At 36.8% G+C, this 14,473-nt stretch overlaps 1 protein-coding gene across 1 annotated transcript; it reads right to left on the bottom strand.

Moving 5' to 3' along the window:
* Positions 1 to 7,532: 7,532 nt before the first annotated feature.
* Positions 7,533 to 13,163, bottom strand: LOC109176856. The gene is made up of 6 exons (XM_019326250.1): positions 12,946 to 13,163; positions 11,852 to 11,905; positions 11,434 to 11,644; positions 10,989 to 11,241; positions 9,520 to 10,872; positions 7,533 to 7,540 (listed from the first exon to the last, which is right to left on the bottom strand). The coding sequence occupies exons 1-6, from the start codon at positions 13,161 to 13,163 to the stop codon at positions 7,533 to 7,535; spliced, it is 2,097 nt and encodes a 698-aa protein (XP_019181795.1).
* Positions 13,164 to 14,473: the final 1,310 nt, after the last annotated feature.

Raw genomic sequence — 14,473 nt, 5'->3', positions numbered from 1 at the left:
GAATATTCAAAGTAATGTAAACCATTAAATCTTTCAATTTAAACAAAAGACAGAAATTTAAAATCTACTATACTAATAAGAGGCCAAGAGAGTTAGGCCTATAATGGGTAGAAAAAATGACGGTCGAATTTTTTAATTAAATGAATGGCTCAAATTGATCAGATTTTAATTTTTTCTTAAGATTTCCTAATTTATCCTTAATGAATATGATTATCTGTTAACTTTTCTGTTAGTTTCTGTTAGTTCACCGTTAACTTACTCATTGATTTTAATAAGAAAGGTCTCAGGTTCATTATCAATAAATTAAATACGAGAAATAATTTCATTAGTTATATTGTCTTTATTTTTCTCCAATATAAACATTCTTTACATTCAAATTAATCAATTAATTATATTCACAACATTGTCTGTTATCTTTTTTTTTTGTGCACTATTTTTTAATTAAATATCAAAATTATAATGCAAAATAATGCTATATATTTATTTACCAAATATTTTATTAATACCATGAAAAAATTAAAAATTAAAAAAATATATAATTAATAAAGCCAGTCATATTAACTACTTGGAAGGATTTGTTGACAAAGAGAGTATACTAATCACACAACAAATTGGAGTGAGAACTACATCGCAATGTCATTGTTTGATAATCAGCAGTTAGCGGTTAACGTTAGTGGATTTGACCAGCGACTTATATCAACAGTTGGTAAAAAGATATTTGAAAAAATTAGCCATTTAGATTAACATGTAAAATGACCTAAGGGTATACATATATTTCATAATAATAATAATAATAATAATAATAATAATAATAATAATAATAATAATAATAATAATAATAATTGTTATAAAAAAAAAGTATAAGTAAGCCAATCATATTAATTACTTTGGGGATTTATTGACAAAAAGAGTATCCAAATGACACAACAAATTGAAGTGGGAAACTATCCTCGCAATGTCCTCGTTTGACAATCAGCAGTTAGCTCTTCAATATTAGTATATATTTAATATTTTGTGCACTAATTTTTATTTGCTGTCCCTTATTTCTCGTATTTGGTTTCAACCATACCCATATAATTATTTTATTGACAATTATAATCAATCTTGACTATATTATCTTGCATTTGTAAACTTAGAATTACCTATTTAAATACGCAAATTCAACATTCAATTATCTATGCATTAACAATTCTAATTATCTAACATAATGTTGCATTGATATATTTTATAGTACTTATTTTTTTTTAAAAAAAACATTGGGCATTATCTCAATCGCGCAATGCGCGTAAAAAAACTAGTTTACAATATAAAATCTATATGCTTATTCGTGTAGTTTACTGAATATGCTTATTACCAATTAATTATATTATCATTTATATTATAAAATACCATACATATTATTACCAATTATGCTATTATGTTATTACCTAATTAATATCTTTTTTTTACACAGTCTTATCAATAGAATATTTAATTAATTGACTACAAAAGTTTAAGGAGACAAATCAAATAGGAGGATTTTGTTTATATATATATATATATATATATATATATATATATATATATATATATATATATGCATATGTATATATATATATATATATAGAGAGAGAGAGAGGGGGGAGAGAGAGAGAGAGAGTAGGTATTATTTTTATAATTAAGGTATAATATTATTAAATTAAAATTATTTAAAATATATAGATCAACATTAAAAAAATATTATTAATTTCGAATATTAAGACTATATATTTATATTTAAGGTGAAATTATACATAATTAAATTTCAATAAGTTTAGTTATTTTCTAAGTTATATATGGTTAGTAATGATATTTTTTTATATTAGATTATACTTATATATGGTTTACCCATATTAACCATCACTATATAAGATTAATATATAGGATAAATTAGTAATTATTTTAATAAGCTTATTTTTATTAAATTTGGACGATCAAATATTAATATTCAATTTGGTTCTATTATTTTTGCATAATCTTCCTTATAAATTCTTGATACTAATTGTTTTCTATTTTCCATTTTAAAGGAAAATAACCATATTATTAATAATAGTTTGGGCTGAAAATTACACAGGAGAATTTTATTTTGTTTAACAGTATAGAAAATTTTAATTTCATTAGATTTTAAATAAATGTTACCATAATCATATGTAGTAATTTGTCATATATAAATTTCTTACTTTAATAATATTAATCATATGATAATCTATTCTATTAATAAAAAATAAAATTCTCCCTACATAACACAAAGAGAACAATAAAAAAACACCATCAGATACTCAATACTTCAAACACAACCCACAATATATTTAAAAAAAAAACGTTAAATGAAACAAATAATCCATACTCTAAAAACAAAAAATATAAAAACATTGATTTTTATAAAAATTTTATTATAGAAAATCAAATTTAGGTCAATAAAAGCAAAAAACACTAAATGATACTTTCAAGCATGCACATACAAAGATATTTTAATCTAATGGCCTTCAATTCTTTCTCAGAATCAGATGATGATGAACCGCTTTCCACCACCTTCATCAGATGGCTTTCTCGACCACAGCTTTCGCTTCTCTCTTAACTACAAATAGACAAAAATCAGTGAACTCGGGTAGTATCCCCTACTGACCTTGTAACCATTGCATTGCACAAATAATAAAAACCATGCCTGAAAATAAAATATATAAACAATATTACAAAATTATTGTTTTAAACAAAGTAATAATACGAAAAATACATATAATACAAAATTTCAAAAACAAAATAATAATTAAAAACTATGGAAAATCAATTACAGACAAAATAATTTGAAAAAATACTTTTCTTAAAAAATTAAACCTTTTTGCATCGGCTTAGTCGGAGCAATTACAGCTGGTCTTGAGTGGCATTAATCTGGACAAATCCATATTAAAGAATGTAAATGAAAAAATAATAACTTTTTTCACAAAGATAGAAATAGCTAGAAGAGAAATGTACTTTTAATGCTTTGAAATTTGCCTATTAATTTGAGCGGCTTTTGAATCACAATGATTAAATTGATAAATCGGTGATGAGAGAGTCACCTGAATGAGAAGGGAAAATATATTCCCGGTGAAGAAATATTACAAGGCTTATATAGTAGAGCTGCCCACCACAATAGGTGGGGGAGCTTGACACAGCTAAAGACTCTACTTTATTATAACAAACTAATAACAAACTAGCTGACTTAATACCCCCCTTCAAGCTGACGGGGGACAAGATACCACGCCAAGCTTGTGACGGAGATCAGCAAAGCGAACACTCGAGAGTGGTTTGGTGAAGATGTCAGCTAACTGGTCTTGAGTAGACACAAAATTGACCTTGAGAGCACCAGTCGCTACCTTATCCCGGACGAAATGATAGTCCACCTCAATGTGCTTCGTCCTAGCGTGAAAAACCGGATTAGAGCATAAGTATGTCGCTCCGAGATTATCACACCATAACACAGGAACAGTCGAAAGAAGCAACCCAAGCTCACGCAGCAGAGACTGAATCCATGTGACCTCGGCAGCAACATCAGCTAAAGCTTTGTACTCAGCTTCCGTAGAAGACCGAGCGACAGTGCGCTGCTTTTTGGAAGTCCAGGACAGAAGATTAGGACCCAGAAAAACAGCAAAACCTCCGGTTGATCGCCTATCAATAGAGCAACCAGCCCAGTCTGAGTCGGAGAAGGCATGGATAACTGGAGTAGTAGATGGAGAGATGCGCAGACCAATATCCAACGAGCCTTTGACATATCGAAGGACTCGTTTCAACGCCGCCCAGTGACCATGTGTAGGAGTGTGCATGAACTGACACAACCTGTTAACAGAAAAAGCCAAGTCGGGACGGGTGATTAGTAAGTACATCAATGACCCAACCAGTTGACGGTATGGGGTTGGATCATCTAACGCTTCTGAGTCCTCAGCAGGAGGCGACACCGACATCGGAGTGCACAACGGTTTGCAGGAATCCATACCAGCCTTCCGTAACAACTCAGTCATGTACCTCTTCTGGGACAACACTAGGGACTTGTCTACCTCAACAGCCTCAATACCCAGAAAGAACCTAGGCTTGCCAAGATCCCGAATCTTGAAGACCGTGGATAGCCTGTTGAGAATGTCATGAATCACTGCAAGGTTGTTGCCCACGAGAAGTATATCGTCCACATATACTAGCAAGTATATCCGAACGTCCCCGGTATCATAAATGAAAAGTGAGATATCCGTTTTGGAAGGGCGGAACCCGACATGAACCAGGAAATCGTGTAGCCTCGTAAACCAAGCGCGTGGTGCCTGTTTGAGCCCATACAACGATCGCTGCAACTTACACACATGATCGGGATAATTTGGGTTAGTATAACCCGGTGGCTGGCGCATGTAGATATCTTCAGTGACATGCCCATTCAAGAAGGCATTATGTACGTCAAGTTGACGCATTGTCCAGTTCTGGGAGACAGCAAAGGCTAACAACAACCGAATGGTTGTGGGCTTGACTACCGGACTGTAAGTGTCTACGTAGTCTTGCCCTGGTATTTGATTAAACCCCTTAGCTACTAAGCGGGCTTTGTATCGTTCAACTGTACCATCAGACTTCCGCTTGATACGGAAAACCCACTTACAACCGATGACATTCATCCCTGGTTGTGAGGGCACGATGCGCCACGTTTGATTATGCAGCAAAGCATTGAATTCAACATTCATGGCATCACGCCACTGAGGTTGACGAACAGCCTGGGAATGGCACGTGGGTTCGTCGTCGTCCACCGACGCAACCAAGGCAGTGGGACGCTTGCGTTGAGCGTCAGTTGTAGTCCGGAGTCGCATCACATGCGTGCGAACAGTTGGACGTTGTCGACGACGCCTAGTTGATGTCGTGGTTGACGTGGACGGCTGATAGGAGGAAGATGCTGCAGCTGCTGTGGACGAGGATGTGGGCAACGATGTACGTGGCGGACCACCTGTGGTTGGTTGAACATCATTGTTTGTGGCCATCTTAGTAGCTTGAATGTTAACCTGAGCACACGCCCAAGGTTGTACATCCTGTGTAGGAACAGTTGCTAATGCCTTCACCTGTGAGAATGGGAACACCGCCTCATTGAAGCGGACATGCCGGGATATGTAGACACGTCCGGACTGAATGTCAAGACACCGGTAGCCATAGTAGGAGTCCGGGTAACCAAGGAAAACACACGCCTTGGAACGGAAGTCCATTTTGTGTGTGTTGTATGGGCGTAAATGCGGGAAACACTCACACCCAAACACACGTAGTATGGTATAGCTAGGAGCATGACCGTAAAGTAAAGAATACGGACTTTTACCACACGAAACAGGAGATGGAAGGCGATTGATCAAGTGTACTGCCACTTCAAAGGCATAGAACCAGAACTTGTGGGGAACCTGAGCACGGGCTAACAAAGTCAGACCCGTTTCGACCACATGCCGATTCCTGCGTTCCACACGCCCATTTTGTTCGTGTGTATGAGGACACGACTTTTTTGTGGAGTATTCCTGCCGCTGCAAAAACCGTACCTAATTTCATGTATTCAGCACCCATATCGGATTGGACACATTTTATGGGGCGGGAGAACTGTTTCTCCACTAATGCCCGAAACCTGCCAAAGATAGAATAAATGTCCGACTTTAGATGCATGGGATAAATCCACATGAACCTAGAGTAGTCATCGACGAACAACACAAAGTATTTATGGCCATCAACTGTGGGCACAGAGGATGGACCCCAAATATCAGAAAAAACAAGATCCAAAACCGACTCACTAGACTTTTCAATACGTGACAATGAGAAGCGCGCAGACTTGCCCATCTGACACGGAGTACATACGTTATTTAAAGAATTACAAGACCCTACAACTGGACAGGTTGCCAAGACTTGTTTTAAAACTTGAGAGTTGGGGTGACCGAGACGCTCATGCCATGTCCTTGGGGACGCTTTAGCAGACAAGAAAGCAACTGGACTGGAAACATTGAGTTGGTACATCCCACCTGTGCTAGGACCTCTAAGCAGAATCTGCTGGGTGGTACGGTCCTTCACAACAAAAAAACGAGGGTGAAATTCAAAGTACACATCATTATCTTGTGTAAACTTTTGGACAGACAACAGAGACACACGTAGTTCGGGGACATGTAACACATGTTTTAGAAACAGAGACCGAGACGGGGAATTTAATGTAAAGGAACCTGTATTCTTTATAACCAGACCTGTGCCATCTCCTACTTGCAGTGCCTCACCGCCTGAATAGTGTTCTACGCCAGTCAGACTATCAACCGCCGGTGTAGCATGCGCATTGGCTCCCGTATCAGGCAGCCACACATTTGAAAAAGGAGCAGTATTGTGGTCATTTTGTTGCTGCCGGTGTACCATGTTCGCCTGAGGTTGAGTAGAAGCCGAACGAGGGCCGCCGTAGTCGTCGAACCGCCGATAGCAAGTCAGGGCCGTGTGACCGGGTATGTCACATATTTGACAACGCACACCACCTCGGCCACGCTGTCCACGCCCTGGCTGGCCTCTCTGATGCCGGCCGCGACCACGTCCACCGTCGTTGGTGGACCTGTTGTTCGATGGTGCCTGCTGGGCAATCAACACAGCTGGAGAATGGCCGACTGGTGCAGCTTCTTCCGGAAAAAGGTAGCTGTGAGTATTAAGGAGATCAGCTACTTCCGATATGGTCAGGGGAGCACTTTTGGTCATGAGGGAGGCAACGAGTGACCGATATTCTGGCCTGAGACCCCTGAATAGGTGCAGGTTTTGCTCGTCCAGTCCTATCGGCCGACCAGCCAGTGCGAGCTGTTCGACGAGAATTTTGGCACGTCCGAGATACTCGGATGTTGACGAGTTCCCTTGCTGAAGCCCCTGGAGTTGTGTCAGTAAGCTGAGGGTGCGGGAACGCGACGTCGAGCCCAAGGCTGTTTCGACCGAGACCCAAACCGCCCTGGCAGTGTTGTGGCCGATTGCGAGGTATAGTACCTCCTCCGCCATGGACGAGTACAGCATGCTTAGAATGGACTGGTCTTGTTGGACCCAGTCGGCGTGCAGCGGATTCACCACCGGGGTTGCCATCGGCGTGGTCGGGGAAAGCAAAAACTCCGGCGGACACACACTCGTTCCGTCGACAAAGCCATAGAGATTTTGGCCTCTCAAGAACGGGACCAGCTGCGCTCTCCAGAACAGGTAGTTCGTGGCATTCAACTTTAGTGAAACATAGTGATGCGCCTGCTGCAATACACTGGCCGGACGTCGGTCAGGTTGCGCAACTGCTTGGTTCTCTCGTTCGGAGGAGTCGGCGGGAGTGGGGTGGGATGTGACTGTGGGTGGGTTGGCCATTGGATCGTATTTTAGCCTGATACCAAATGAGAAGGGAAAACTCAGGATTCAATATATATTCCCGGTGAAGAAATATTACAAGGCTTATATAGTAGAGCTGCCCACCACAATAGGTGGGGGAGCTTGACACAGCTAAAGACTCTACTTTATTATAACAAACTAATAACAAACTAGCTGACTTAATAACCTGCAAGGGATAAGAGGGATGCAATGTAAAATGAAGACTTATAACTTTTTTAAGCATCAACTGTACTCATTGTATTTATAGGTGAAAAATATGAGAATTATAAAATTGTAAGATTTTTTAAAAGGAAAATGTATTTATTTATTTAAGGTATTGGCATAATCAATTCATTATATTGATATTCATAATCAAGTCATTATATTAATATTTTTAATTAATTTATTCCTAATTAATTCATAATATTGATATTATTAAATTGTCCTTAAGTTTGGGCGGGAAAATGAAATAGGAGGATTTTATATATACTAGTATTTGCGCCCGTGCGATGCACAGAATAGATTTGTTGTAATATATTAAGAATATTTGGATCGATATATAATTATTTAAATTAGAACATCAAATATTATATAGTGCAATTGAAGGTATTGTTTAGATCATTTATGTGTTTTTATGTTATTAATTGCTCAAATTAATAGCTAATATGTAGATGTACGCATGCGGTTCTATAACTTTGGAGATTTTATTTATCATTGTTCAGTTCTTTTATAAATTAGTCAAATGTGCTCGTTCTCTAGCAACTCAGTTATAAAAATGAATTGATATCCTAATTTATTTGTATGGAAAATATATTTTTTGTCTAGATATATAGCAATTTTGCCATTTTAAAAAACATAATATCACATATTGTATTTACATACTATTGAAACCTCTTTGTAGACAACATTGGTAGTAACAACACAATCTTGTCTATCTTCGTCTAGAGCTAACACCTTTAGTCCAAAAGGATGGGTGACTCGGGTGAAAATATATAATGGTATAATTTCAGTCAATTAGTGATCCTTTTATATTTTCAGTCAATTAGTAATATCAGATTCATTTTCAGCCAATTATTCTTTTTTATTTTTAGTCAGTTAGTCAATTAGAATATTAGATGCATTGATATTTTTACATATCCGAACCATTTTTAATTGATGATGTAGAATATTTTTATTGAAGTATTTTCGTTTCATTTTTAGTTTATATTTACTATTGTTTAAAATATGTCTTTACTATTGATGATGTAGAATATTATTATTGAAATATTTCCTTTCCATTTTTTATTTACTTTTACTTGATGATGTAGAATATTATTATTGAAATATTTTCGTTTCATTTTTTAATTTTTGTTTCATTGCTTAAAATTGTGAAAGATTTATGATATAATTGTGATTTGATTTATTCTACTATGTAATATTATTGTGAAAAATTAAAATTCAATAATCTAACAATTTTCTTTTCCATTTTAGTCAATTATAGATCATTTTTTATTTTTAGTCAATTATTAATATTCATTTCCTTTTCCAATTAATCTAATTTCTGTTTCGTTTTTTCATTTTTAATTTTCAGTCAATTATTAATATTCATTTATTTTTTAATTTACCTAATTTTTGTTCCATTTTTAATTGATGATGATGTAGAGAATTATTGTGAAATATTTATGTTCCTTTTTAAATTTACCTTTATTATTTACTATTGTTTGAGCGGGAAATCAAGTAAATAGAATTTTATTTTTAATTATACTAGTAGTTGCACCTATGCGATGCACGGCCATATGTATATTTTAGGGAATATACAGTATGTACTAAAGCTTAAGAAATGTAAAAAATAAAAAATCCCCACCAAATTGAAAATTGATTAAACATTGTTGAAGACTTCTTTGTACACAACATTTGTTGTCTTACTAAGACATGTTACATCTTCTCCGCAAATCAAAACTTTTAAACCCGTAGGGTTACTGACTCTTGAAACAGCTACGTACATTTGGCCATGGTTAAAGACTGGTCTTTTAAAATACAATCCCACTCTTGAGAGCGTTTGTCCTTGACTTTTATTTATTGTCATGGCATAGGATAGCATCAAAGGAAATTGCTTTCGTTGGAATTTGAAAGGCAATCTAGGATCTGACGGTGTTAGTGACATCCTTGGAATCAAAACTGTAGTACCTGCATTTGTACCCCCCATTATTTTTGCCTCCAACACATGATCAGCTAACCTTGTTACAATCAATCTTGTACCATTGCACAAGCCAAGAGTGTGATCAATATTTCTCAAGAGCATAACAGGTGACCCAATTTTCAAAGTCAATGCATGATTAGGTACACTAGAACATCGCAGACCATTTAAGAATTCTGGAGTGTGCAATTCCGCTAACATATCTGCATTAGAATCTGACTTGCAAATTGAATCACAACTCAAATAAGTCCTAGCTTCACTTGGATTTTGATCATTCATGTATTGGTTAATGATATCTACCATATCCAATGTTGGTGCCAATATGGCACTATCCTCAAGGTATGATAAATCACCATTAGCGCTTCTAAACAACGGGAAAATGCTATCAACAATTGTAGAGATAGTATCACCTTCACATTTAAGTAGAAACTTATCTGGAATTGTTAACTCTGCGTCACCATCCGTTGAATTTCCAATTTTCCCGTCACCTATATCTGCTATCCAGTTTGCAAACTCCTCAATCTCTTTGGCCTCTATTTGCGATTTTACACGTCTTAGGCGTAGATTTTTTGTTAGCCTAAATACTTTGCATGATCTCCAAAGGTATGATGAATTTATGCTCGATCCAATAATATCTTGCCTTGTGCCCTTTGGAATAACCGGAAGAATTTGTCTAAAATCGTCACCCAAAACAACTGTTTTACCACCAAATGTCATTTCACAGCTTCTTGGATTTGTGGAGCGCAATAAATCACGCATAGTTCGGTCTAGGGCTTCAAAGCAGAACTTGTGCATCATTGGAGCTTCATCCCATATTATCAACTTGCTTTGCATAATAAGCTCAGCCAACGGGGTGCCTTGTTTTATGTTGCAAGTGGAATCTTCATTAACAGATATAGGTATTGCGAACCTAGAATGTGCTGTACGACCACCTGGTAGCAGAAGAGAAGCTATGCCGCTAGATGCAACATTTAGAACAATTTCACCTTTCCGTCTTAAAGAGGATGAAAGTGCTCTCCACAAGAAGGTCTTACCAGTACCACCATATCCATAAACGAAGAAAAATCCACCAGATTTGCTTTCAATATCTGTTAACACCTCCTCGTATATTACCTTTTGCTCATCTGTCAGTTGACTAACCAAATCGTTATTCTCTTTCTCCTGAATAACATGATCATATGCCAATTCTTCTTGTATCAACCTATTTGATATTAAATTATATGTCTCCAAATCTGCAACTGGCATTTCTGGAAAGTCCTTAAGACTCTTTCCCATTATTGATAACAATTTTTCAATCTCAACCAACGCAAAATTCATCTTCTGATTGTCATTCAACACAGAATCTGCAGTGATTTTAATCATACCGTGAAAATAAAACCAATGGATTTTGCTTGAGTACGTTGTCCTAAAAACAACTAAAAATAAAGTTCAAAAGATATAACCAGAATAGCTTGTGTACCTGAATTTTGCAATTGTTTTCGAAATTGATATTGTGCATCTTCAGACAAATGTTGCCACACAGCATTCCAAACAGCTTCAGGTTTACCTATACAGCTGGTCATTAACAGTGTAACAAATAACCTCCTCAACTTATCTCCAGAAGCCCAATGACTTGCTTCCTCTATTGCGTCGATATATTCTTTGTCATCATCAACTAAGCCTCTAGCATAACACGCATCGCGGAATGAATCATATTGCACACCATTCACAACCTTTATATCAGAAAAAGATGTAGGACCACGAACTTTATTCAACAAACATCTTAAATAAAAAATTTCACCAGTGCTAGGTGGGACGTAAAAAATCCTTCCTATTGCGAATCCTTTTTTCCTTGGCTGCCATTTTCGTAGTTGTTTCTTCCACACAAATTTCGTTGGCATCAGAGCATAAGTCATCTTTCTTACCTCTGGAAATGTCTTGTTAGCCTCAAACCATTCCAAGAACATGCTTTGTCCTATAGTTGGTCTATTGACAATGTTGTCAACTAGATCGTCATCTGCAAAAATCACACTTTGTTGATTGGGTAAGTGAAAGCTTAACCTTTCCACTGATGGAGCCCTAAGCTGTATATCAAAGCCAAACAACCGACATACAGCCTCGCAGGGAGAAATGTACCTACAGTCATAGTACATATTAATCTCATCTACAGATTTTCCAACATCTGAATCATTGCTTGTTTTGTAGAACTCGGCTGTTACCCGGTCGTGTCCCTTATTGACATATTTGAAAAGGTACTTGATTGAACGGGACTGGTTGCACCACTAAACATTTATATGAGCCTTGTATTTAAGTAATAAATGTCTGTTGTGCGGTACAACATACCTGTTGTCTAAGGCAATGCCATTCTTTGTTATTGTCCTTCCATTTTCTCGACGTCTATATAAGGGATACCCATCATCATCAAAAGTAGTACATTCCAAAAATTTTTTGGGAAAATATTTGGAACATCTTCCTTTCACCATACACGGAGAATTCAGTCTAGCTTTTCCGCATGGCCCATGCATCATAAATTCCTCAACAGCTTTGTAGTATTCTACATAGAGCTGTCAAAACGGACTTAACCCGCCAGGTAAGCCCGCCCCGCCCCGCGAAAAGGGCGGGGCGGGCTTTGATATTTTACTCCCGTATTTTGACGGGCTTTTTTACCCGCCCCACCTAACCCGCGGGCTTTGGCGGGGCCGGCCCGCCAAGCCCGCCAAATGTAAAAAAAAGAAAAAGAATTATAATAAATAATTTCTATAATAGTATATATATATATATATATATATATATATATATATATATATATATATATATATATATATATATATATATATATATATATATATATATAATCAAGTTAAAAAAATTAGTACATTGTATAAATGATTCGTTATTAATTTATGGATTAACACATGCATTATGTATTTGATTATTTGTTATTTATTATTGTGTTTTAAAAAGTAAAAATGCATTAATATATGTTTAAACTATACAAATTATTTTAGTGTACACTTATTACGTTTTTATATTAATATAATTTTTATTTAATATTAAAATTTTTAACATATGGCGGGCCCCTGCCAAGGCCCGCGGGCTTAAGGCGGGGCGGGCCAACCTCCCCTAGGCCCGTATTTTGGCGGGCTTTTTAGCCCGCCCCTGCCATATGGCGGGCTTTGGCGGCCCCGCCCTGCCGGCCCGTTTCGACAGCTCTAATTCTACATCTATATTTTGATCAGGTATCTCAGCTGATATTATTTTGTCCAAAGCTCCAAGTTGACTAACTTCATTTCTTTTGTCCAAGAAGAGCAATATATGCGCATGAGGGAGGCCTCTTTTTTGGAACTCAATGGTATATATAACTGTGAAGTAAATAATGAATATATTTTAGGAAAAACAATCTTAACAGGATGATATAGTAAAAAAAAAAATTGTACAGGGGTTTACCTCCAGCAACCGATCCAAACAGTTGCTTCTTTCTACAATCGGCTATCAAGGAATCGAGCTTCATCTTAAATAACTTGCAAATTATGTCAGGACGGTCTTCAGCTTTCAAACAACGGTCGTTAAGGAAACGTTGCACCTCAGGCCACTTTGGGTTGCAGGTAAAAGTTATAAATAAATCCGGATATCCAATCCATATACAAATAGCCATCGCATCGTGGTAGTTCTGTATCATGTACCTTGCTCCGCCAGTGAAACTCGATGGTAAAATTATCCTACGGCCCTGAGTTGCTGGATTTATTTCACCCCGAGTTAAAGCATCTGTCAACCCACTATATGATTCACAACGTAAGCTTTTTGGTGTGTCCTTATATAGATGAGTCTTCCTGACTCAACCATTGTATATCCGTCAACAACAAATTGTTGGAATAACCTCTTCGCATGTAGTATTGTACTGACAACCTCTTTTCTTGATTGTAAGCGATAACAAAAAAATTCCCTTGGACTAATCCTTTGTCTTTCGCCAGCACCACAGTTGCCCTTTGTTAGGAATATATTGTAAATTTTGATGAGTCGAATGTATGTTTGAAAAATCAAGTAGTCCCCAATTTTATTCTATTTGAGTCAGTCCTTGTCTACGGAGTATGGTGCACCAATATCATGCAACCCAAGTACAAGTCTGGAAAATCATATTTTGATTTTAGATGTTAAGCGGGATTATAGCTTAACACAATTATGTTGCGGAGAAGTCACCAAGAACCATGTTAGAGGAGTTGGAAGATACGCGTGTGAGCAAAGCCAAGTGATCCTTAGTTCGAATCTCAAGTGAAGCAATTTTTAAGCTTGCTTTGGAGACTAGCCTGGACCGTATGAGAGACTAGCTTGGACCGTATGGGAGCTTGCTTTGGAGACTAGCCTGGACCGTATGGGAGACTAGCCTGGACCGTATGAGAGACTAGCTCAATGTATACGAAGACCGTATGGGAGACTAGCTTGGACCGTATAACCGTATGGGAGACTAGCTTGAAGAGTATGAGAGACTAGCTCCAAGTATACAAAACCGTATGGAGACTAGCTTGAAAAAGAGACGAGCTAAAATAGAGACTAGCTAGAATGGAGACTAGCTAAGGAGAGACTAGCTAGAATGGAGACTAGCTAAGGAGAGACTAGCTAGAATGGAGACTAGCCAAGGAGAGACTAGCTAAGGAAAATGCACAAGTCTCACAGAAGCCATGCACCATATGGAGAAACATACCAAGTATGGTGGACTAAGCTTGAAATTCGAAACAGAGCATCTCACCATGAACAACAGTGAAGTTTTTACAGAGGTTCCAGTATATTATTTCACAAGGATCATGAAGGAGAAAATATCTGATATATATATTTTCATCTGAACATCAAGTTTTTACGATGGAACCGGAGACGCTCGAAGAAGGCTGATTTGCGGAGAAATAATTTTATACTCAAGCAAGAATCAACAGTTAAATTATTTGATCAACTTGACATGTCAGAGCATTTATG

The sequence above is a fragment of the Ipomoea nil genome, unplaced genomic scaffold (genome assembly GCF_001879475.1).
Source record: "Ipomoea nil cultivar Tokyo-kokei standard unplaced genomic scaffold, Asagao_1.1 scaffold0761, whole genome shotgun sequence".
NCBI lineage: Eukaryota > Viridiplantae > Streptophyta > Magnoliopsida > Solanales > Convolvulaceae > Ipomoea > Ipomoea nil.
Note: the sequence above shows the minus strand (reverse complement) of the source record. Positions and strands in the feature narration are given on the sequence as shown.